A 22,511-nucleotide genomic window follows, 5' to 3' on the forward strand; every position below is an offset into this window, starting at 1 on the left:
AAAATTAAACTTTGAAAATGGGAAAGAACAGGGCGCCTGGGTGGCTCAGTCGTTAAGCGTCTGCCTTCCGATCCGGTCATGATTCCAGGGTCCTGGAATCGAGTCCCACATCGGGCTCCCTGCTCGGCGGGAAGCCTGCTTCTCCCTCTCCCACTCCCCCTGCTTGTGTTCCTGCTCTCACTATTCTGTCAAATAAATAAATAAAATCTAAAAAAAAAAAAATTGGGAAAGAACATGTGCCCCCAAGGAACTCCCTAAGCAGTGGGAGAGACAAATGGCACTGGATTTTGGTAACACAATATCCAAGGTGCAAAAATGGAGGTTCCCCGACCCCCAAAAATACACACAGGCCTTCTGTTCTCCTGTAACACAGTGAGTTCCGGGTATTTGGATGACACAGACTCAAAAAATAAAAAAATTTTTTAATTGGAGCACCTAAATAGGTTGTCAACTTATTTTGTCTGGGGAGACTTTTTTTTAATGCCGTCTATTATGTAAAAATTGAACATTAACAATTGTACAAGAATCCAGACAGAGGGTGTATTTGAGGGTTCACCATACAATTCAACTTTTCTGTTTGAAAGTTTGCATAATAAGATTGTTAGGGGAAAAAAGTACAAGCGCTGCCATTTAATTAAAAAAAAGGGTCCTATGCGAAGTAGGAAGGACACAGAATTCTCAAATGGGCAAATTCTCCGGGGGATAAATCACCTGGGTTTTCTTCAGGTCTTTGCAGACAGGTGCGAATCTCATGAAAGGCTGGGACTGGGAGCCTTGCTGTACCTCTCCCTGAACAAGCCTCGAGCAGCCCAGGGCCGGCTCACTTTAAGATTTTATTTATTGGTTTATTGGGGGGGGGGGTGGAGAATGAATGGCAGGAGGGGCAGAGGGGGAGAGAGAATCTCTCACGCAGACTCCACGCCGAGCCCAACGCGGGGCTCACTCTCACGACCTGAGCCGAAACCAAGAGTCTTGCTCAACCAACTGAGCCCCCCAGGCTCCCCAGGAGGAGGAATTCTGACATTCCATTTCGCTTTAAGTATGCATCACTAGACATACATGTAGTAGGTTTCCCATTTTTGAACACAAACACACAAACATGCACACACCAGACCACAGCTCACGTTTGTTTACTAAGGTGCTAGACAAGGTGGTCACTTATAAAATGAACTGAAATGAATAGAAAACCGGGATAAGGCAGTATAATATACAGCACTGTCCTCACTTTGTGTTTAAATTCATATACACCTATGTATGTGCCCTGGCTTTGCCACGTCTTTGGGTAAGTCACTTAACCTCCCTGTGTCTCAACTGCAAGATGGCTAGGAGTCAAAACTATATTGGAGGGCTCTGTTGAGGTCGAACACTGTGGTACCCATACATACAGGTGCACAGCAAGTGTAAATAAAGCCTGACGATGTGAACCGATTTTATAACCTGGAGTGGAGGAAAAGAAGGAACACACTTTACATTAAAAAGTCAACGAGGTGGGTTTAAAAAGGTGGTTAATCCAGGAGTGCCTGGGTGGCTCAGTCAGCTGCGCGTCTGCCTTTGGCTCGGGTCACGATCCCAGGACCCTGGGATCGAGCCCCGCATTGGGCTCCCTGCTCAGCGGGAAGTCTCCTTCTCCCTCTCCATCTGCTCCTCCCTGCTCTGCTCCTGCGCTCTCAAATAAGTAAAATCTTTAAAAGAAATAAATAAAAAGGTGGTTAACCCATATAATGGAATATTATTCAGCCTTTAAAGGAGTAAAACATGGACAAGCTCAGGGAGGGAACCAGACACGGAAGGCCACACTGTGTGATTCCGTGTGCATGAAACGTCCAGAACAGGCTCATCCATGGACAGGAAGGGGGCTTGAAGGTGCGGGGCCTGGGGGTACGGGTGGGGGAGGACTGCTGATGGTGACGGGGTTTCTTTCTACAGTAATGAGAATGTTCTGTAACTAGAGGCGATGGTTGCTCAACTCTGAACGTACTAAAAACCAGTTAACTGTACGCTTTAAATGGGTGAACTTTAGGGCAATGTGAAGTGCATTTCAATAAAGCTGTTATAGAACAATAAAAACCAAACCCAACCCAACCCTACCAGGAAACAAACATGCCTAATATTGTGATTTTTTTGCATAGCAATTCCAGGTCTGAGTTTTGCTAATTTTTAACAATGACATTGTTCTTAACTTTCCAAATGAGAGAAACATCCAAAAAGCCCACAATCTCAACAAGGAACCCACCCCCATGTGTTCCGTTCCCGGGGTAGGGCCCGCCTGGGGACGTTCGTGGCATTTCCTCTGCTCCTCACAGCTGGGCATCATTCCTGTTTTTATTTCACACTCACACTTGACATTTCTTTGAGACATAATTCATCTACCGTACAACTGACCCACTCAAGAAGTGTACAACTCAAAGCATTTCGGTACATCCCCGTATGTGTGCAGCCATCAGCAGACCTAGAACATTCTTGTCCACCCCACGAAGCAGCCCCCACCACCCTGCCCCCAGCATGCGTTCAAGGGCACACTTGACACATTTGAAAGGACCCAGAGAGACAGAACTTTTTCCTTGTTACCAAATCAGATCTGCCCACATCATTACTTAACCATCAATAAAAGGTGCAGGCAAGGGCGCCTGGGTGGCTCAGTTGGTTAAGCGGCTGCCTTCAGCTCAGGTCATGATCCTGGAGTCCCTGGATCGAGTCCCGCATCGGGCTCCCTGCTCGGCAGGGAGCCTGCTTCTCCCTCTGACCCTCCCCCCTCTCATGTGCTCTCTCTCTCTCTCATTCTCTCTGTCTCAAATAAATAAATAAAATCTTAAAAAAAAAAAAAAGGTGCAGGCAATAGGTCGATGTGAATAATGGCCTCTGCAGAGCGTAGCTGCTCCCTTCCCTGGAGTCGACCGTTAAACCTGCCTTCTCCTTGGCCTCTGACCTCTGCGGAGCCAGCATTTCAGGTTGTCAGGACCCTCGCCCCCTTGGTGCCCAAACATCCCCAGGCCTATAGAGACCTCTCCGGGATCATGTGACTCCTGGTTGCTGATTCAGGCCCATCTCCTAATGGAGATCATGGCTGTCTGTTTCCCCAAATATAAATGGGGAACAGTGCCACTCACCTTGGCGAGCATTAAGTGACCCCTGGTTCCAAGCTGGAAGGCTGGATTTGGCCCCTTGGCTCGGGTTTGTGGACCCTGCTAAGGTCAAAGCCTGACGCCTCCTGAGTGGCGCTTAGGGCCACGGCCCGTCACTCTGTCTTCGACCTGTCCCGTCCTCCGAGCAGGACTGATGCCGCCTGCCGGGTCTGTGTCCCCAGGCTTTGGAGAAGAGGAACTGAGGTGCCCGGCTGGCGGACCACAAAACACCTCACAAACAGAAGACACAACCCGACCATCTGTAAAAGGCATTTATTCTGAGAATCTAAAATCTGGACAAAGAATACTGAACTTTTTAGAAAAAGCCTACACAGGATTTTGTTGTTTCTTCCTAATACATTAACAAACCTAGTAAGGAGAAAAGAAAAACTTTTAAAACAGTATCGCTCCAGTTTGTCTGCAGTTATGGGATTTAAAATATTCCTGTTCTATTGAGGTAAAAGCTGCAAACTTTGGTAAAGTTAGGAAAAAAAAAAATCAACAAATCATTCCAAAAAAATACAAAACCAAAAAAAGAGAAAACAAAAAAACAAAAAACAAAAACACAACCAAACCCTAAGTTATAGCTTTCTTGGTACATATACAATAACTACAAAAAAATTTCATTCAAAAAAGTACTTAAAAAAAAAAATTCCTCTTAAAATTCTCAGTTAGTGAGCTGACAATTCAATTGAAAGGATCCACAGAAATGAAATCACCCCCAAACACTCACCCAGTATCAGGAAGAACTGGCTAGCCCCAGTTTTAAAATCTGGCTAGCGTTTTCAACAATTCAGTGCTAAAAGAGAGCCTCGTGTTTACAACAAAAGAAAGACCCCAAGGCACTTGAACATGGCTTCGAACGTGTGCTTCCATGGTGCTGCAGGTGGGCCGGCCCTTGGCCACACGCCCAGCCACGCGCAGATTAGTCCGGTGGCGGCGGCAGCCCCCCACGCACCCAGGCAGAGGGCTCTGCGTGCAGAACTGCAACACGAAAGCGGACTGGGGGGCATGGCTTCGGGACAGGTGTTTAAACCGGCCGGCCGGGACTTCTCTTCTTGCCACCTTCCCAGTGGGCGACAGCAGGGCCAGGCCCACCCGGGCCACCACCAGGCACCACCTTGCTGGCTTTTAGGCGGCAAAACGCCATCAGGGAGATGCGCTCGCTTTCAACTTCGGGGGCCCAAGCCACACACCTTGAAGAGACGGTTCCAGGCAGCCGGGCGCCTTGTTGCTCGGCGGCGGCGGGAACTTCTGGGAACTTGGCGCTGGGAACACAAGCAGCCTTTGCGCCAAGGCGTTTTTAATTCCATCTTCAGAAAAAATTTGTCTTTTGCTGATAAACTGCAGGCTTGGTATTTTTTTTAAAACCAAAATAAAAACACAGAGAAGTCCAACTTTCTTTGAGCATAATACAAACTCCTGAAAATTTATAGGTTAAAAAAAAACAAAACAAAACCAGGAAGACAAGGCTGTTTAGGGAGTGCAGGAAAAACTACATGTTTAAGTTAAACCCACTAAAAACAAAAGGGGGCAGAGACCCCTGTGACATGTTTTTTAAAAACTGCCGGCGAGAAGTGCTTGAGGATCACCGCCCGCTGCCGTAGCCGGGGAAGAGCTGGTTGAGGATGGCCTGCAGCGGCTGGTTCACCTGCATGGCATAGCTCCGGCCCAGGTCGTAGCGGCAGGCTGGGCAGCTGAACACCTGGGCCCTGAAGGATCTGTCCAGGCAGTCCTGCAAGAGAGGGCTAAGTGAGAAGCACCGTCTCAGCCAGCCACCCATGTCCCCCGGGCGCGGGGTGAGCAACAACCACCGACCCCACGATCCCCCAGCAGGGGGTGAGCAACAATCACCAACTTCTCACAGGGTCCCTGACCCTCGGTCTCACTTTCTACCTCTAGGCTGGCCTCCCTGGGGCTCCCCAAAGACTCCAAGCCCATTCTGGCCTCCAGGCCTTGGCATTTGTGGCTCATGCCACCTAACGGGTTTGTCCTCTGGCTCTCCTGTCACTCATGCCTCGGCTCAAGTCACCTCCTCAGAGGACCCTTCCCTGATGACCCTAGAATATCAGAAGCAGCCCTCACCCTACTTGTCTTAAAACAGCACCTTCCACCTTCTGGAATCGCCTTGTACTAACGTCCTTGTGTGAAGCAGGCCAGACATTGCCTGCCACTTGGAGAGGTCTTGCTGACCCCGCCAGCACCGAGCACAGGACCCTGACACACACACGTTCAACAAATACGTGCTGAGAAGAAAGGGCGAAAGGAAGGCAGGATCTCTGGCCCCGAGCCAGACTTCTGGGTTCATACACCATTCTGCATGAGAGCTGCAGAAGCAAGCCAGGTGGGAACAGAACTAAGAGGCAGACAAGCCCTGGACAGCCAGCTTCCCACTCGCAGAAACAGGGAAGACGCCACCTGCATGTGCACGCACCTGAAGGATGGCATCAGGCAAGCGGGTGAGGGGGTAAAGGTCAACAAGGCGGAAAGCCTGCCGATGCCACCGCACATCCAGCCACTGGACACAGGCTGTGGCTTCTGCTCCCATTTGTAAAACTCCTCAATCCTTTTTCAATCATCTACAGCCTTGATTCCAGAGACCGAAGGCAGTTCTTTCTACTCAACACAACTAAGATTCAGGTCCACATTCAAAAATCAGGTTCTGGACTGCTGCATTATTCACAAAAGCCAAAAGATGGAAACGCCCCAAATGTCCATCCGCGCACTGGATGTTATTCAGCCATAAAAAGAAAGGGAAAGGGTGCCTGGGTGGTTCAGTCAGTTAAGCATCAGACTCTTGGTCTCAGCTCAGGTCTTGATCTCAGGATTTTGAGTTCAAGCCCAATATTGGGCTCCACACTGGGAATGGAGCCTACTTAAAAAAAAGGGGGGCGAGGAGGACATCCTGACACCTGCCATGACGTGGAGGGACCCCGAGGACACCAGGCTCAGTGAGAGGAGCCAGACCCAGAAGGGCACATCCCACAAGACCCCACTCCCAGGAGGTCCCCAGAGGGTCCCGTCCAGAGAGACAGAGGAGAGGGTAGGAGCCAGGGCTGGGGCAGGGGGTGGGGAGTCCGTGCTTCATGGGGACAGAGTCTCCATGTGGGGAGATGGAAAGTTCTGGAGATGGAGGGTGGGGGTGGCTGCAGGACCGAGTGAGTGGGCTTCATGCCGCGGAGCTATGCACTGAAAATGGTTACGATGGCAATTTTCACTTTGTAGGTATTTCACTACAATAAGTTTTTTAATAGAGTAAAAACAAAGTCAGGTGTTGGGATACGTAGGCCAAAGCCATTTTCCTAGGACGGCTCAGAGGCTGCGGTTCCTACAGCGACCAGCGACAAACCAAACGCACAGCCCCTTCCCCAGCACCCACACTGGCTCTGCTGAGACGCTCCGAAGCGGCCTCCCCACAACCCGCCGCAGCTCTAAGGCCTGACCCGCCGGCCCCGCCGTCTGTCCCGCCTCTGCCTGCGTGCTGGCCCAGAAGCTGGCCGGGAGGGTGTCGCCCCCGCTCCTCTGCACCAAGGCAACGGGGGCTCAGAGGGCCTGGGTGGCTTTCCAAGGCTACACGACCGGGAGGGGCTGAGCCTCTGCTTGGGGCGCGCAGGGCTTCTCTCCCGGGCCACACTGCCAAGGGGACTTAGCGGACCGCATGGCAGGGCAGCAGGGCCCGAGGACAGGAAAGGGAAGGGCCTGACCTGCCACACTGCTTGATGGTCTTGGAGGCCCTCCCCTGGTGGGACAGCTAACACAGGAGCCTGAACCGAGATGACCCCAAGGCAAGAAAGGGGGCCAGTAGCTCAGAGAGCAAGGGTGGCCAGGAGGCAGGGACAGTCCCTTCCACCACAACTGCTTGCCTGCACTGCCCATAAGTTCCTACTGAGCGACTCTAACTAGAAGACACCGCAAAACAGCCATTCCTGCTCACCAGCACGCCCAACTACGCAATTCTGCCTCCAGGGGACGTAGGTGGTGTCGGGAACCTCTGCGGCTATCACGACTGGGGGTGATCCTGGCAGGGAGAGCTCACTGCCCACAGAGACTGACCCACCCCAGTGTCAGCACGGCTGCAGAGGAGACCTCGGCCACCCCATGTCGCCCCCCCACCCCCAGTCTCTCTTCCAGTCCAGCCCTCCTGATTGACCACCCTCCAGGCCCACCTCCCAGCCCTCGTCCCCTACAGGCCCCAGCTGCTCCGCCCTGCCCGCCTGTCCAGGCTTCTGCAAACGCCATTCTGCCCACCTGAGATGTCACCTCCGCTAGGAAACCCTCCCTCCTGCTCCTCTAGGAGCCAAGCACCTCACACCTCTCCGTCCCAGTCCACAGCATGCTCAATCAACATTTGTTATAATCAGACCTCAGGCTGAGACTGCCACCTATCCTCTCCTGCCCTGGATCCCCAGCCACCTAGGAGCCTGGGAGAAAACGTTCCAGGGGAGGGAGAACCAGAGAATACTCCTAAGGCAGGTAGGCTATGGCCTGCTGGAGGGACAGGCGGAGGGCCAGTGTGCCTTAAAGTCACAGAGAGGTGGGCGGGGTGGCCCAGGTGCTGCATTTTACTCTGCAGCCTGGCGGGGGCACGGGAGGGGGAGGACAGTGTCCTCTGAGCAGCCCCCGCCCCCGGCCCATGGCCGCCCCTCTCACCTTGCACACGTTATGCTGGCACACAGTCGTGATGGGACGAAACACCAGCTCCTGGCAGCAGATGCACTGGAACGCCTCCTCCACCTTACTCAGGAACTTCTGGAACTGGAGGAGAGTGCGTGAGAGTGGACCGGACCTCCTCCGACAGGGTCAGAACCGGCGCCCCCACCTGGGGGCCGGAGGCAGCTCTTGCCCCACGTGAGGACAAGAAAACAGAAGCCCAGAGAGGCAGGCCATGCCCAGAGTCACGCCGAGGGGCACCCGCGGCCCAGAGCACACCCGGCTCCGAGTCGAGAGTGGGCTTATCAGCGGCTCTTCCCTCAGTACACCGGTACCAAGTGCGGCTGCGTGAGGCCTGGGTGTGGGGGCCCATCGGCGGGTAAAACAGAAGAAACCCGGCCCACTTGGAGGGTGGAGGCCAGCGGGGGAGACCGAAGATGAGACAGGTGGGGACAGAAATGTCACAGCAGTGCTGGGGGGAGGACAGCAGGGGGCCGGGGGGGGGGGGGAGTCCCTGGAATGCCAGCGGTCAGGCAGCGCTCTGTGGAGGACACGCGGCCGGCTAGGTCATGGCCCCCAAGATGCTGCCTCTGAATCCCGGAACTTGTGCATGTCACCTCACATGGCTCAAGGGACTTCACACAGATGGGATTAAGGGCCCTGAGATGGGACAATATCCTAAGTTACGCAGGAAGCCCACCATGTGAGAGGGACAGAGAGAGGTCTGACCCTCAGAGAAGCCCGTGTGACCATGGGGGCACAGTCTGCAACGGTATGCTGGGCCAGTGACGCAGCACCTCCAGAAACTGGGGAGCCTAGGAGCCTCTGGAAGGAACCGGCCCTGCCCACACCTGCGCTGAGCCCCGAAAGACTCATTTTTGGCCTCTGCCCTCCAGAACTTTGAGAGAAGAAATCGGTGTTCAGAGCCACCAGGTCTGTGGTCATTCGCCACAGGGGCCGCAGGGGACCCCTGCAGGAGCACTGTGCGGGAAGGTACTCAAGGCTGAGGGGACCGTGAGGGCCAAGGCCCCGAGACAAGGTAACCAGGACCGAGAGCCCAGGGGAGCGCGTGAGAGTAACAGGCAGACTGCAAGGGGACTGTCCAGAGGGAGGCACAGACAGCCCGTTCCCAGGAGGTATGGGCGGTGGCCAGAGGACACCGAGCAGGCGGCGACCCATCTAGGTCACTCATCCTGCTCAGGGCAGGAGGATCGAAAAAAGACAGGCCTGGTTTAGCCGTTCCGCAGAAAGCTGAGCACAGACAGACCTTATGACCCAGAAGTCCCGTGCCTGGGAGGTCACAGCAGAGGTGCAAGCCAGCCAGCGTCCCCCAACAGGTGCACGGACAAACACGATGTGGTCTACCCACACGCTGGAATATCACTTGGCCTTAGAAAGGAAAGGACCCTGACACCTGCCCACGACATGGAGGGACCCCGAGGACACCATGCTCAGTGAGAGAAGCCAGACCCAGAGGGACACATCCCGCAGGACCCCACTCCCAGGAGGTCCCAGAGGAGTCCCATCCACAGAGACAGAGAGGAGACGGTGGGAGCCAGGGCTGGGGCAGGGGGTGGGGAGTCCGTGCTTCATGGGGACAGAGTCTCCGTGTGGGGAGATGGAATGTTCTGGAGACGGAGGGGGGGGTGGTTGCAGAACAGGGTGAGTGTGCTTCATGCCGCTGAGCTACACACTTAGAGACGGTTACGATAGGGAATTATTTCTACATCACCACGTAAACAAAGATGAGGGGAGAGGCCACCCAGGCCGGGTAGGGGTGGGGGCGGCGGGCACTCACCGGCCCGTCTTTGAGCGACTTCAGGATCTCACTCCACAGCTTAGTGTTGCTCTGATCCTCCTTGATGAGGCTGCTCTGCTGGGCCGTGAGGCTGTAGGGCTCTACCTTGCTCTTCTTAGGTGTCCCTCCCGGGGACCCAACACCGGCCCTGCCACCTGCAGGGACAGAGCAGAGGGGGTGAGGGCAGGCGGCCGGACATGCTCACGGGGAGGCCCGGGGAGGCTGCCCGCAGAGACACTCACCTGCGGACTTGCTCTTGCGCTTGCCCTTCCTGGGGGACGTGAAGGCCCCCTCCTCTTCCATCTCCTCCTCCTGCTCCTCGGCCTCTCTCTTGCTGTTCTCCTTCTCCTTTTCCTTCCTGGCCCGGGCCTCCAGGTAGCCTTCTGGGTACTGCAAGAGGGTGGAGTCGGCCGTGAGGAGCAACGGGGGGGTCCGGGCGCCCTTCCTGCCCCCGCCCTCTACCCTCACCTCGTTGACAGTCCCTCCCCAGTCCCCACTGTCGCCTCAGAAACTTGGACTCCTCCTGACTCAGCCTCCAGGGGACCTCTGGCAAATAAACCTCTACCCGGCAAACATACCAGAAATAAAAGGGCAAAGGGTGCCATCTGCGCCCAACAAGAGAACAAGGGAATGCACAGAAAATGCTCACCATCAGCTCTAGCAATGAGAGAGTCTAATCATTATCCTTATTCGTTCATTCAGAGGCAGGCAAGCTTTCCCACGAGGGGCCAAGCCTCAGAGCTCTGCTGTAGCCCGAAAGCGGACAGGGCCCAGAAGGGAATGGATGGGCAAGGCTGGGCCTCCAGAGAACTTCCTTTACAAAGACGCGGCCCCGAGGCCTTGGCTTGCCAACCCAATTTTGAGGAGTCTGCAGGCATTATTTGATGATAACCCCATCTCTGAGGCACCTCCTATTATGTGGGATTTTCCAGTGTGTCATCTAGAAACCATCAAGTGTCTTCAGCAACATGAAGTCACAAATACTCCCACCAGATGCTGGTGGATCCTGTCCCATGACTATTTTTCTCCCCGGTTCCTCAAGCTTCTGAAATTCTCCATGGTGCAAACATCGTGTTCAAAAGACAACTTCATGACCCCCTGGGGGAGGCGCTATCTGATTCTCAGTAGCAATTAAGATTCCTTAAATAGTCCCACACTGAGTTATCAGCTGTAAAGAGACTTGCCATAATGAACAGAAACACCGTAATTATGGTGCAGAAAAGGCGCGCCGCGCACCGGGTGAACTCTGGGACATACAGCTGCCGTGAGGAGGTGAGCGAGGGCTCTGAGGGAGCATTCCTCCCCACATCCCGCCAGTTCTGTGGGTTTGCCTGCGCGTGCTTGGAGGAGGCATGGAGCCTAGCAAAAAGGAAGATCCCGGATTCCACGCTGCTTTCGCACAAACTCCTCCCTGAACACAGCTCTAACAAGGAAGTCTGGCTCTCCGCCCTCCAACTCTGAGTGCAAAGACAACCACCAGCAGCCCACAGCCGAGATCTACTGGCTAAAGAATCCGAATGCTACAGCCAGCAAGGGGCGACCAGCTTGGTGCCTGGAAATCATTTAAGATCACAGAAAGCCCGGAGAGCTTCTGGCCAAGAAAGCAGGCTCCCACGACCCCCGGTGACCGGCAGGAAGACGAGGCTCAGAGCAGGCCAGCTCCTGGCCCGGGCTGTGCAGCACGAGGCGCCGGACGGGCCCGAGGGGGGTGAGCTGGGATCCCAGGCCGGAAGCGACAGGCCCGGCCGGGACGCACCTGCATGGTCAGCCCCAGCTTCTTGATCCGGTCCTTCCCTTCCTTCGTCCAGGGGCCAGGTTCAGTGTCGTCCCTCCGCAGGAGGTAGCGCCACACCAGGAAGCCGGACTTGCCCTTCTCTGGCCAGTACCTCACGACCTATGGGGAAGCGCGGTGGAGGTGGGCGCCGTGCGGGGCCTGAGGGCGCCCCGCAAGGGCCGGGCGGGGCAGGGCCAGCCACTCACCTTGTAGATGCCGTCGTACCGGTTGCCCTCGGCGGGCGCGTACTTGCTGTGCTTGCGACCCTTCACGTTCCGCACCACCCGCACCGGCTTCCCGGACCGCCAGTCCTTGGCCTCAGCCCCCTTGCGGTCGTTGATGGGGGCACTGCAGTTCAGAGCCAGCGCCCTGTGGGCAGAGCCGGGGCCCCACAAGGTGTAGGCTGGATCGCCTCCCCCCGCCCCCTAGAGGAGAGGGTCCCACTCTCACCCCTAGAACCTGTGACTGTGACCTTTGGAAAGTGGGTGACCACAGATGGGAGTCAAGTTCAGAGGAGATCGGGGGGGACTAGTGCGGTGTCCCTATAAGGGCAGTGGAGGCACAGACACACGGGGAGAAGGCCCCGTGAAGGAGGCAGAGGCTGGAGGGACGCGTCCACAAGCCACAGGACACCAGAGACCAGCAGCGGCCACCAGAAGCTGGAAGCGGCAGGGAGGATCCCCCTCCAGAGGTTTCAGAAGGAGCACGGCCCCGCCCAGCCCTCGAGGTCAGAGTCTGGGCTCCGGGATTATGCGAGAAGAAGTTCCACACCCCGGGTGGAGGTGTGCGAACCTGGGCAGGGCCATCCCGAGGGCCACAGAGGCCCGGGACAAGCAGACCAGGGCTCAGGCTCAGCACCTCCTTCAGGATGACTGCGGAGGTGTGTGCCCCCCGGTACCCCTAATGTGAGCTCGGGGCAGTCCTCACGTCGGCCAGTGCTTCCCGACCGAGGGCTTTTAACAGCTATCGAAATTAAAATATTCCGGGCGCCTGGGTGGCTCAGTTGGTTAAGCGACTGCCTTCAGCTCAGGTCATGATCCTGGAGTCCCTGGATGGAGTCTCGCATCGGGCTCCCTGCTCGGCAGGGAGTCTGCTTCTCCCTCTGACCCTCCCCCATCTCATGTGCTCTCTCTCTCAAATAAATAAATAAATAGATAAAAGAAATTAAAATATTCCACTAGACAAGTCCCTGTACACTAACATGAGCTCCCTGCCCCTTTCTATTTCGTGCTCAGTTCTTCTTGCCATCTTAGATAATGATAGAATACCACCACGTATAGAATTTTCATGCCCCCGTATCTCCTGAACACATTCTGAAAGTCGACTCACAGGATCACGGGTAAGAATGTTTTGAAGGCTCTTCACACATAGAGGTAAAGAGCTTTCCAGAAAGACGGCGCCCGTCTGTATTTCTACCAACAGTGGGACACTAGCCTGCGTCTTGGCATTTCTCAACATTTTGGAATTTGTGGCCAATTTTATAGGGGAAATAAACAGTATCTCAACATTGCTTCAATTTGTATTTCTTTGATGACCAGAGTCTAACTCAAGTTTTCCTGGCCACTGGAGATCTGCATTGTTCTTGTGAATGATCTGTATGTCCTGTATGTCCTCTATGTCCTTTGCTTTTCTCGATTAGTTTTTATTGATTTGCAAAGCTCTTTATATAGAAGAACATAACCATCATAGATCACGTTTGTAGCAGACTCATCCCCCAAATAGTCATCTGCCCGTTCATTTTACATATGGGTTCTATTGACATAACTTATAATATTTAGGTTATCAAATCTCTCTCTTTTCCCTTTGGCTTTATGATACTTTTTGTGCTTACAAAGTCCTTCCCCATCCTGCGGTTTGGGGTCAGCAATCTCTGGCCCACTGCTTGGTTTTGTAAACAAAGTTTTATTGGAACACAGCCATGCTCATTCATTCATGTGGGCTCTGAGGCCGCTTTTGTGCTATGCTAGCAGAGCTGAGTGGTTACAACAAAGGCCAGGTGGCCCGTAAAGCCAGAAATATTATCTGGCCTTTCAGGGGAAAAGTTTTCTTTAACACATCTGAACGACTCACAAGTCTTTAACAAACAGAAGGGAAGAAACAGATGTTCGTCATCTCTACATTCCATCACACTCTTAACGGGAATCTAACTTCCTGGATGTACACCCCAAAAAAGAACCAACCCCCTCCCCGCGTAGCTGCCAGAGGACGAGGCAGAAGCCTGCTGGTGAAGAAAGAAGAAAACCTGCTTCTGCAAACCTGTTGGTGTTGGTGAGCTTCTGGTCACAAGACTGTTCCGCAGTCCGCTTGTTGCCAGACAGATCTCGACCACCACTGCCCGTGTACGTGAAAGAGTTCCCGTGGTCCTGAAACAGAGAAGCAGGGCAGGCTGAGCCCTCCACACACAGGAGAGGAGAGACGAGACTCAGGTGAAAACATCCCCGCACACACCTGCCAGGAGGTCAACTGTCAACGACACAGAACGAGGAGAACCCGGGCTGCCACGTGCTAGCAGAAGGAGCGCAAGCTGGCGCAGCCCACTACAGCCAACGGCACGGAGGCTCCTCAAAACATTAGAAACAAATTACCATTCGACCCAGCAGCCCCACTTCTGGGCCTATATCCAAAAGAAGTGAAAACAGGGTCTTGAAGAGACGTTTGCACACCCATGTTCACACTAGCATTATTCACAACAGTTAAAGGTAGAAACAACCCCACTGTCCATGGATGAACAATACACACAGTGCGGTCCATCCACGCACTGGAATAGGATCCAGCCTTAGAACAGAAGGACATCCTGACACCTGCCACGACGTGGAGGGACCCCGAGGACACTGGGCTCAGTGAGAGGAGCCAGACCCAGAAGGACACATCCCGCAGGACCCCAGTCCCAGGAGGTCCCCAGAGGAATCCCATCCACACAGACAGAACGGAGAGGGTGGGAGCCGGGGCTGGGGCAGGGGGTGGGGAGTCCGTGCTTCGTGGGGACAGAGTCCCCGTGTGGGGAGATGGGAAGTTCTGGAGACAGAGGGTGGGGGTGGTCGTACAACAGTGTGAGTGCGCTCAACTGAGCTATGCACTTAGAATTAGTTAAGTGCAAATTTTATGCATATAAAATTATTTTATACACAATTTTTTTAAAAGTCTGGAACCGCCCCCCCACACACTCACCACATCATCCTCATATCCCCCAGCCAGGACCAGAGAGTAAGCCCCATCGTTGCTCCGGCCGTGGATGCCCGCCACGTGAGGTCGATGGACCCCCGACTCACTGACCTACGAAAACCACCAGGAAATAAACGGCACCTTTGGGACTGGCTGCCACAGGGCAGCTCAAACCCACCCTCCTTGCTCCCACTTTCAAAGCCAGCGGCCTGACTTTTCTTCCGAATGCATCACACCTGTTACAAGAGCCTCGCCCCCAGACACCCCAAGTCTGAGCCACACCTCAGAAGGAGCTGGCCTGAAGTCCAGCCTTGCCACCTGCCCCCAGGGTGGTCCTCACCCAGGCGCAGGGGCCTCTGGGAGGCCAGCACCCATCGGCCCAGCCCCAGACCCCAGGAAGTCTGGGGGTACCTGGACTCTGAACCTCCACATGGTGCCCACAGGAATCCCCGGGATGGGTCCGTAGTGGTTGGACGGGACGATGGTGCACTCCTTGGTACGCCCCACGCACGCCATGCCCTGTCCGTCCAGAAACAGAGGGGAGAGCAGGGTGAGCGCATGCAGGGCAGGCAGGGCAGCAGGGGCGCGGGGCGTGGGGCGTGGGGCCGCCTCACCTTGCCCCAGTCCCGCTGTGAGGAGGACGTGGCTGATGCCATCTTCGCCTTCTTCTTACTCTCCTTCAGCTTCTCCCCTGCCAGCACCACCTCACTGGCGTCATTCCGACACTCGGGGCAATACCTGGGACAGCAGGGACGTCACCTCTTGCCCACGCCCGCCCCCTCCCTGGGCTCCCTGCCATCCGGCGCGGTCCGGGCAAGGGGGAGCATTTCAGTTTAAATTCACTAATGTGAAGCAGGAAGTCCAGCCCCTCGGTTGCACGGGCCACGTCTGACGTGCTCGGTAGCCACGTGTGCCCTGGTGGGCAACGCTGAGCGAGAACGTTCTACGACGCCAGACGTTCGTCCCTCTCCCACGGGAATTTCACGGCGCCTCCCAGCAATGAGGGTAAATCCAGCTGGGATACGGGACACCCCCGGGGAAACTCGACGGGCAGTGAGGAGGAGCCCGTCCACTCACCACTCGTCCTCCTTGGGGACGCTGCTGAGGGGCGGGCGCAGGCAGTAGATGTGGAAGGCCATGTCACACTCGTCACACATGAGCTGCTTGTCGGGATCCTGCTTGCCCCCACACAGGTGACAGGCGCACACCCGGCAGGTCTTGCTCTCATCGTCCTTGCAATGCTTGCACGAAGGCCCACTCTTCCCTGGACACGGGAGGTGGGGCTCAGCTGCGGCGGGGCCGGCCGAGCAGAGCGGGGACGGGAGCCCCCACCCCACAACCGACGTGGGAGTCAGAAGGGCAGAATCAGAACTCACTTCTCATCGGGTTTTCAACGACGGGGCTCCCCTCGCCCGGGCGCTCAATCTTGAACACCTCGTCCACGAAGATGATGCGACAGTCATTGAGAGAACCACCCCTGTGAGGCAGAAGTCATTAGAAGTCATTAGAACATTCCAGCTGGCCAACCTGCCAAGACGCCTCAGCGGGTCACACGGTCACCTAACACATTTCTCAGAGCACAGGAACACCTCTGGTTCTATCTAGTTCTATCAGGGCCTCACGCATGCACTGAGCTTCTCCCCTTGCCAGTTCAAGTCCCACTAAGACAAAGACAACATATAAACCACAGTTTCGGTACATGATGCTTTTGAGAGAATCATTTCTAACCTTTCAGCAGGCAACACTGATTAAACAAGGCCCAACACACGAAACCTAAAAGTGAAGTCTGATCAGTCTCCCTCTCTCAGAATGCAAAACTCCTCCAGGGTCAAGTGACACCCCCCCCCCCCCGCCCCACCAGGGATCAATCCCGTATCTCCATCAATAGCATCCAATGGCAAGCCAGTGGGAGTCCCAGACACATGCCACCTGTGTAATTCTGCATTTTCCAACCACCATGCTGATGAAGTAAAAACGGATGGAATCTGGGGCACCTGGGTGGCTCAGATGGTTACACATCTGCCTTCGGCTCAGGTCATGATCCCAGGGTCCTGGGATCGAGCCCCGCCTCGGGCTCCCTGCTCAGCGGGGAGCCTGCTTCTCCCTCTCCCTCTGCCTGCCGCTCTGCCTACTTGTGCTCTCTGTCAAATAAATAAAATCTTTAAAAAAACAAAAAAAACGGACGGAATCAACGCTGGGTTTTATGTAACCTGACATACACGGGTATTATCTCCACGGGTGACGACTAGGACCGAACTACGCACGAGCTACTTCACGTTCTTTCCCAGCACGAAGCCCTTGACGCCAGTGTGGGTGCTACACTTCCAGTTCACCTCGGCCCGTGCTGGCCACATTTCGAGTGCTCAACAGCACAAGTCACCGTGGCCCCAGACCGGGGCCGCACAGGCACACACAGTCCCACCAGCTCGCAGGAAACCCGGGGGCAGAGGCGCGGAGGACGTGGCGCCATGAGGTGTGGAAGGCAAAAACCCAGGCCGCGGAGATTCTGTGGGACACACGACCAGGCTTCCTCAGTAAGTAACCTGGTACAGAAAGGGGGAAGGAGGAAAGGACAGGAGGCCAGAAGATAAAAGGGGCTTAAATGATACGGATTGACCTCACTGAAGTCTGTGCGTGCTCCGTTCATCCCAACCCAACAAACGGTTAAGAAGAACAAGTGAGGTAATTGGAAGACGAACCAGTGACTGAGTATGTCGTTAAGAAATTATGACTAAGGCATAGAGAGGACTTAAAATGAATACACAAACTAAAATATTAAAAAAAAAATTATGACTAATCTTTACATTGTGATAACATCATCATAACTGTTTAAAAAAGAGTCACTTTAAAGAAATGAATTGTGGAGCGCCTGGGTGGCTCAGTCGGTTAAGCGTCTGCCTTCAGCTCCGGTCATGATCTCAGGGTCCTGGGATGGAGCCCATGTGGGGCTTCCTGCTCAGAGGGGAGCCTGCTTCTCCCTCTCCCCCAGCCACTCCCCCCCACTTGTGCATGCTCTCTCTCAAATAAATAAAATCTTAAAAAGATAAATAAATGAATTGTAAAGCATGTATGGATGAAATGAATCCATGCTCGAGAGCCACCCAGCAGGACAGGGGCGGTAGCGCTCTTCAGTGAAGGACAATGAACAGAATCCATTGCCAGCAGACACACCCTTACAGGATAAGGGAGAAAGCTCCTCAAACAGGTAGGAAATGATACAGGAAGGAATCTTAGGAGCAACAGAAGAAAAACAGAAAAAGCAGAAAAGTGGGCACATACGACAGATTATCCTCCTTAGGAGTTCTTGAAGTCACAGGTGAGGACTGAAATAAAAATCCGAACCCCATCCGCTACTCCGTGAGTACAAAGGGACATAAGTAAAGATAGGTTTCTGACAAAAGGGACAACCGGTAAAATCCAAAGAAACCATTAAGAAACCTATACACAGCAATACACTCAAAAGGCAATACACAATCAGGACAGAATCCCAAAATGTGTTTAGGTAACCCACAGGAAAGATGGAAAAAGAGAAACGGAGGAAACAAAAAGAAAACAAATGACAAACTGGCAGACGTAACCTACCAATGATCGCCTAGTGTGAATGGTCTGAACGTGCCAATCAAAATACAAGATGCCGGGGTGGATTAAAAAACAACGCACCCAGTTATATGCCGCTTATAAGAAGCTCACTTCAAATTCAAGTACACAGGTTGAAAGTAAAAGGGAAGAAAAGGATACAGCCTGCAAACATGAACTTGAAGAAGCAAAGCAGGTGTGTCCATACACGCACACACGTTGGAGCCAAGGAAACTGCTAGGGAAATCACAACATGATGGAAAGGTCTCTCCACCAGGAAGATATAACTGCCCTAAGTGTGTGTGCACCAGACAACCGTGCCCTCCAACTGTGAGGCTAGGAGGAGAGGAGAGGAAGCCACATTCACAGCGAAGATGGGCACCCCAGCACCCCCTCAGCACCTGATGGGGAACCAGACAGATAATCAGCAAGAATCCGAAGAAGGGAGCACCACCAGCTAACATTCTGCCCAACAGAATATACTGGTTTCTCCTCAAGCAACCACAGAATAGTCACCAACTTAGACCCTACCAGGGGCCATAGAAGAAACAATAATCAAGTCACATTAGAAATCAGTAACAGAAGAACAATGCAGAAGTCTCAAAACACTTGGGAATTAAACACAATACTTCTAAAGAAGCCAGGAGCCAGAGAGGAAGCCTCAAAGGAAATTAAAAAAAAAAAAATATATATATATATATATATACATATATATATATAACGGTGAAGAAAAAGAAAAATACAACATAGCAAACTTTCACATGGAGATCAATGAAGGCAGTGCTGAGGACTAAATTTATAGCACCGAGTGCAGGCGTTAGGGAGGGAGATGCCTCAGATGGACAGTCTAAGTTGCTACCTCAAGAAACTAGAAAAAGAACAAAATCAACCCAAAGAAAGGAGAAGGGAGAAAATACAGAAGAGGAGAGCAGAAATCAATGAAATTGAAAACAAGAAAATGAGAGAAAAGCAAGAAAGAACACGTTAACAAGAACATAGCTGCAGCCTGGCCTGAGCCCTGGGACCCTGCCCCTAAATGCCTGTGTGGGTCTCCACCCTGGTGTCCCTGCTCCCACACTGCCCCCTGCAGTCCATTCCCCTCAGCTGCCAGAGCTAAAATTCTTAATTGTAGGTCAAAGCATGTCGCTTCTGTGCCCAAATGCTCCAGTGGCTGCCAGCTCTTAGAGAAAGAACACCAGTTCCAAACCTCTCTGGACCATGCTGCTTAGAGGCTCCCACAGTCTCGATCCCTCCCACCTTCTGTCCCTCCACTTCACCCCACTGGCTTCCTTGCTAGAAATGTACCAGCTATGACCCTGCCCCAGGACCTTTGCACTTGCTGTGCCTGCACTCAAGACACTGTTGCCCAAATATTTGTGTATATATGCATGATACACATGATGGAATATTATTTGACCACAAAAAGGCCATCCTGACACCCGCCACAACATGGAGGGACCCCGAGGACACTGGGCTCAGTGAGAGGAGCCAGACCCAGAAGGACACATCCCGCAGGACCCCACCCCCAGGAGGTCCCCAGAGGAGTCCCCTCCACAGAGACAGAGAGGAGAGGGTGGGAGCCGGGGCTGGGGCAGGGGGTGGGGAGTCCGTGCTTCATGGGGACAGGGTCTCTGTGTGGGGAGATGGAAAGTTCTAGAGACGGAGGGTGGGGGTGCTGCAGGACAGGGTGAGTGTGCTTCACGCCAGAGCTGTGCACTTAGAAATGGTTAAGATGTTAAGTTTTCTGTTATATATATCTTAACACGCGCACGTGCACACACACACACACACACACACAGAGGCAGGGTAGAACAGGGCTTGGCAAATACCTACTACAATGGGCCAGGCAGTATTTTCGCCTTTGTGGGCCACACAGCCTCTCTCTCTGCTAATCGACTCTGCCCTTGTAACACCAAAGCAGCCACAGATAATCAGTAAAGAGATGGGCATAGCTGTGTGCCAATAAAACTTTATTTGCCACAACAAGCAGAGGGCCGGATCTGGCCTGTGGACAGCCGTTTGCTGATCCCTGATGTGGAGTACATCCTACATGTGCTTTGCTTCTGTACATGTTTATGCTTGCTTACACACAGAACATCCCCAGAAGGCGACAAGAAGAGAGTGGTCTCCAGAAAGGAGTACTAGGTGACCAAGGGATAGAGAAGGGAGAATATTCCTTCAGTACTTTCTGGATTTTCACACATTTGAGATTATTACCTATTCACCAAATTCGGAACAACACAAAAAAAGAGAAAAAAGCATCTTGAAATCCCCACTGTCGGGACCTGGGGTTCAGAGACAGTCCCCCAGGTGGAGGGATGTGAGGGACTGAGGGCCTCACCTCTGGAGCCCTGGCTGGACAGCCTCAGGGCCGCGTGCCACTCACCCAAGCCGGACGTTGGCGTACAGCTCCCGCACTGTCCGGGTCTCACGCTTCCGCAGGATCTCTGCATCGTACCAGAAGCCACGCTCCTTGGGATTGTCGGGGTTATAGTTGAGCATAACCTCCTGGCCCACCTCTAGCTCGTGCCACTTGAGAATGTTTCGGGCACGAGCCCGGACGTCACGGGAACTCATCTGGACCACTCCATTCTCCGGGTAGCTGGGAGGAAAACCCCATCCTTATCAGATCCCGGGGTCACACCCAACTTCATTCCCTTGACGGGAGATAGAAGCCGAGGCAGAAAAGGCTGTGCCAACATGGGTTCGGGTTACTTGGTCACCCCGAAGATCTCATCTCCCAGTATGGAAAATACCCAGGCCGAGAAGACACAAATTACAGAAGGTGTTGTGGGTTGAACGGTGTCCCCCAAAAAGACATGTTGGGAGTCCTAATCCTTGGTACCTCACATGGAAACAGGGTCTCTGCAGATGTCATCAAGCTTAGATGAGGTCACACTGCAGGGGGGGAACCCTAAATCCAGTGACTGGAGTCCTTAGAAGAGGGAATGAGACAGATGGAGAGCAACACCTGAAGACAGAGCCAAAGAATGGAGGGATGGGGCCACAAGCCAAGGACTGCCAGCCATCACCAGAAGCTGTAAGAGCCAAAGAGGGAGCCTTTAGGGGGAGTGGCGCCCTGCCGGCCCCTTGATTTTGAACCTCTGGCCTCCAGAACAACAAGAGAATAAACTTCTGTTATTACAAGCCACTCGATCCAACGTCCTTTGTTTTTGCAGCCCTGGGGAACAAATATATGGGACATGTGTGGAGGCCAAACCCTGCACTGCGTCCACCGGTCTGTACCGGAGGCGCTTTTGGATAGGGGTCTACCACCTCATTCCACTTATATAACCTACTGGATATTAGAATACAATAGGAATTCATTATTCCAGATACGCAGGAATATTCTAACAGCCTCAAAAAAGGCATAAAATACTTGGACTGAAAGAAACATTCTCTCAACAACAAAGTTAAACCTCCGCTGAGGAGGAATCCCTAATCTACGTCAACTCCCCATAGGGCTGAGCACTCCCTTTTCCCCAGGAAATCACCAAGAACAAGGGTTGCCGAACTTTTCCTGTAAAGGGTCAGATGCGTTGTGAGCTGGAAGGTCTCTAAATCCTCAACTCTATCACCAAGGAAAATAGCCACAGGTGAAACAGAAACAAATGGGCGACTATGGGCTTTGATAAAGCTTTCTTTACAAATCCAGGTCGCGGGATTTGGCCCCAAGGCTGCAGTTCACAACCCCAACCAGGAGGCTGGGAGTCCTGCGCCAACTGACTCATTCATCCAACTACTCCGATAATTTCCACAGAGCTAAGCTGAGGAGGTGCCAGAAACTGGCAGGGAAGAGGCCCCTACAGCCCCCAGAATGTGAGCTCTCAGTGGCGAGGCCCGCTTGCCCTCAGTTACAGACTGAGTTGTGTCCCCCAAAATCCCCATGGTAAAACCCAAACCCCTAATGTGACTACATTTGGAGATGGGGCCTCTGGTGAGGTAAATAGGGTTGAACGAGGTCATAGAGGTGGTGCTCTAATCCAATAGGACTGGAGTCCTTACAAGAAGAGGAAGGGACACCAGGGCGCTCTCTCTCTCTCTCAGACTCACAAAAGAAAGACCATGTGAGGGCAGCGAAAAGACAGCCAGTCTGCAAGCCAGGAAGACGGCCCTCAGCAGGAACCCGCCAGCACCATGATCTGGGATTTCCAGCCTCCAGAACCGTGAGATCTAGCCACCTAGCCTGTAGTATCCTGTGGTGGCCATTGAGCCCGTCCAAGACCTCCTCTACACACATAGACAAGGAGTCCCTGTGCCCGGCACACGGTTAAGTGCTAAGTACTTGTGCATGCCAGTAAGGGACAGACAACAAACTAGAAAGGCTTCATGCAGTGGCGATACATGGTATGAACAGAAGACGACAGGCAACGGGGGGGGGGGGGCGCACATTTCCAACTAGATGACCTGAGGAGGGGTTCAGCCTAGC

General features: G+C 53.5%; 1 protein-coding gene across 1 annotated transcript in view; it reads right to left on the bottom strand.

Moving 5' to 3' along the window:
* Window positions 1-4,494: 4,494 nt before the first annotated feature.
* The window catches only part of UHRF1 (ubiquitin like with PHD and ring finger domains 1), a 29,179-nt gene continuing 11,162 nt past the window's right edge, over window positions 4,495-22,511 (bottom strand). Inside the window, exons 5-17 of the mRNA XM_034998655.1 lie at window positions 20,469-20,684; window positions 15,883-15,983; window positions 15,584-15,770; window positions 15,121-15,244; window positions 14,918-15,025; window positions 14,513-14,617; window positions 13,601-13,707; window positions 11,551-11,713; window positions 11,327-11,464; window positions 9,813-9,960; window positions 9,571-9,725; window positions 7,773-7,877; window positions 4,495-4,857 (exon numbers count right to left, since the gene is read on the bottom strand). Of these exons, the coding sequence (XP_034854546.1) occupies window positions 4,711-4,857; window positions 7,773-7,877; window positions 9,571-9,725; window positions 9,813-9,960; window positions 11,327-11,464; window positions 11,551-11,713; window positions 13,601-13,707; window positions 14,513-14,617; window positions 14,918-15,025; window positions 15,121-15,244; window positions 15,584-15,770; window positions 15,883-15,983; window positions 20,469-20,684 (1,804 nt within the window). The 3' untranslated portion in view covers window positions 4,495-4,710. The remainder of the gene's footprint in view (window positions 4,858-7,772; window positions 7,878-9,570; window positions 9,726-9,812; window positions 9,961-11,326; window positions 11,465-11,550; window positions 11,714-13,600; window positions 13,708-14,512; window positions 14,618-14,917; window positions 15,026-15,120; window positions 15,245-15,583; window positions 15,771-15,882; window positions 15,984-20,468; window positions 20,685-22,511) is intronic.

The sequence above is a fragment of the Mirounga leonina genome, unplaced genomic scaffold (assembly GCF_011800145.1).
Source record: "Mirounga leonina isolate KUSES-001 unplaced genomic scaffold, KU_Mleo_1.0 Mir_94, whole genome shotgun sequence".
Taxonomy (NCBI): Eukaryota; Metazoa; Chordata; class Mammalia; order Carnivora; family Phocidae; genus Mirounga; species Mirounga leonina.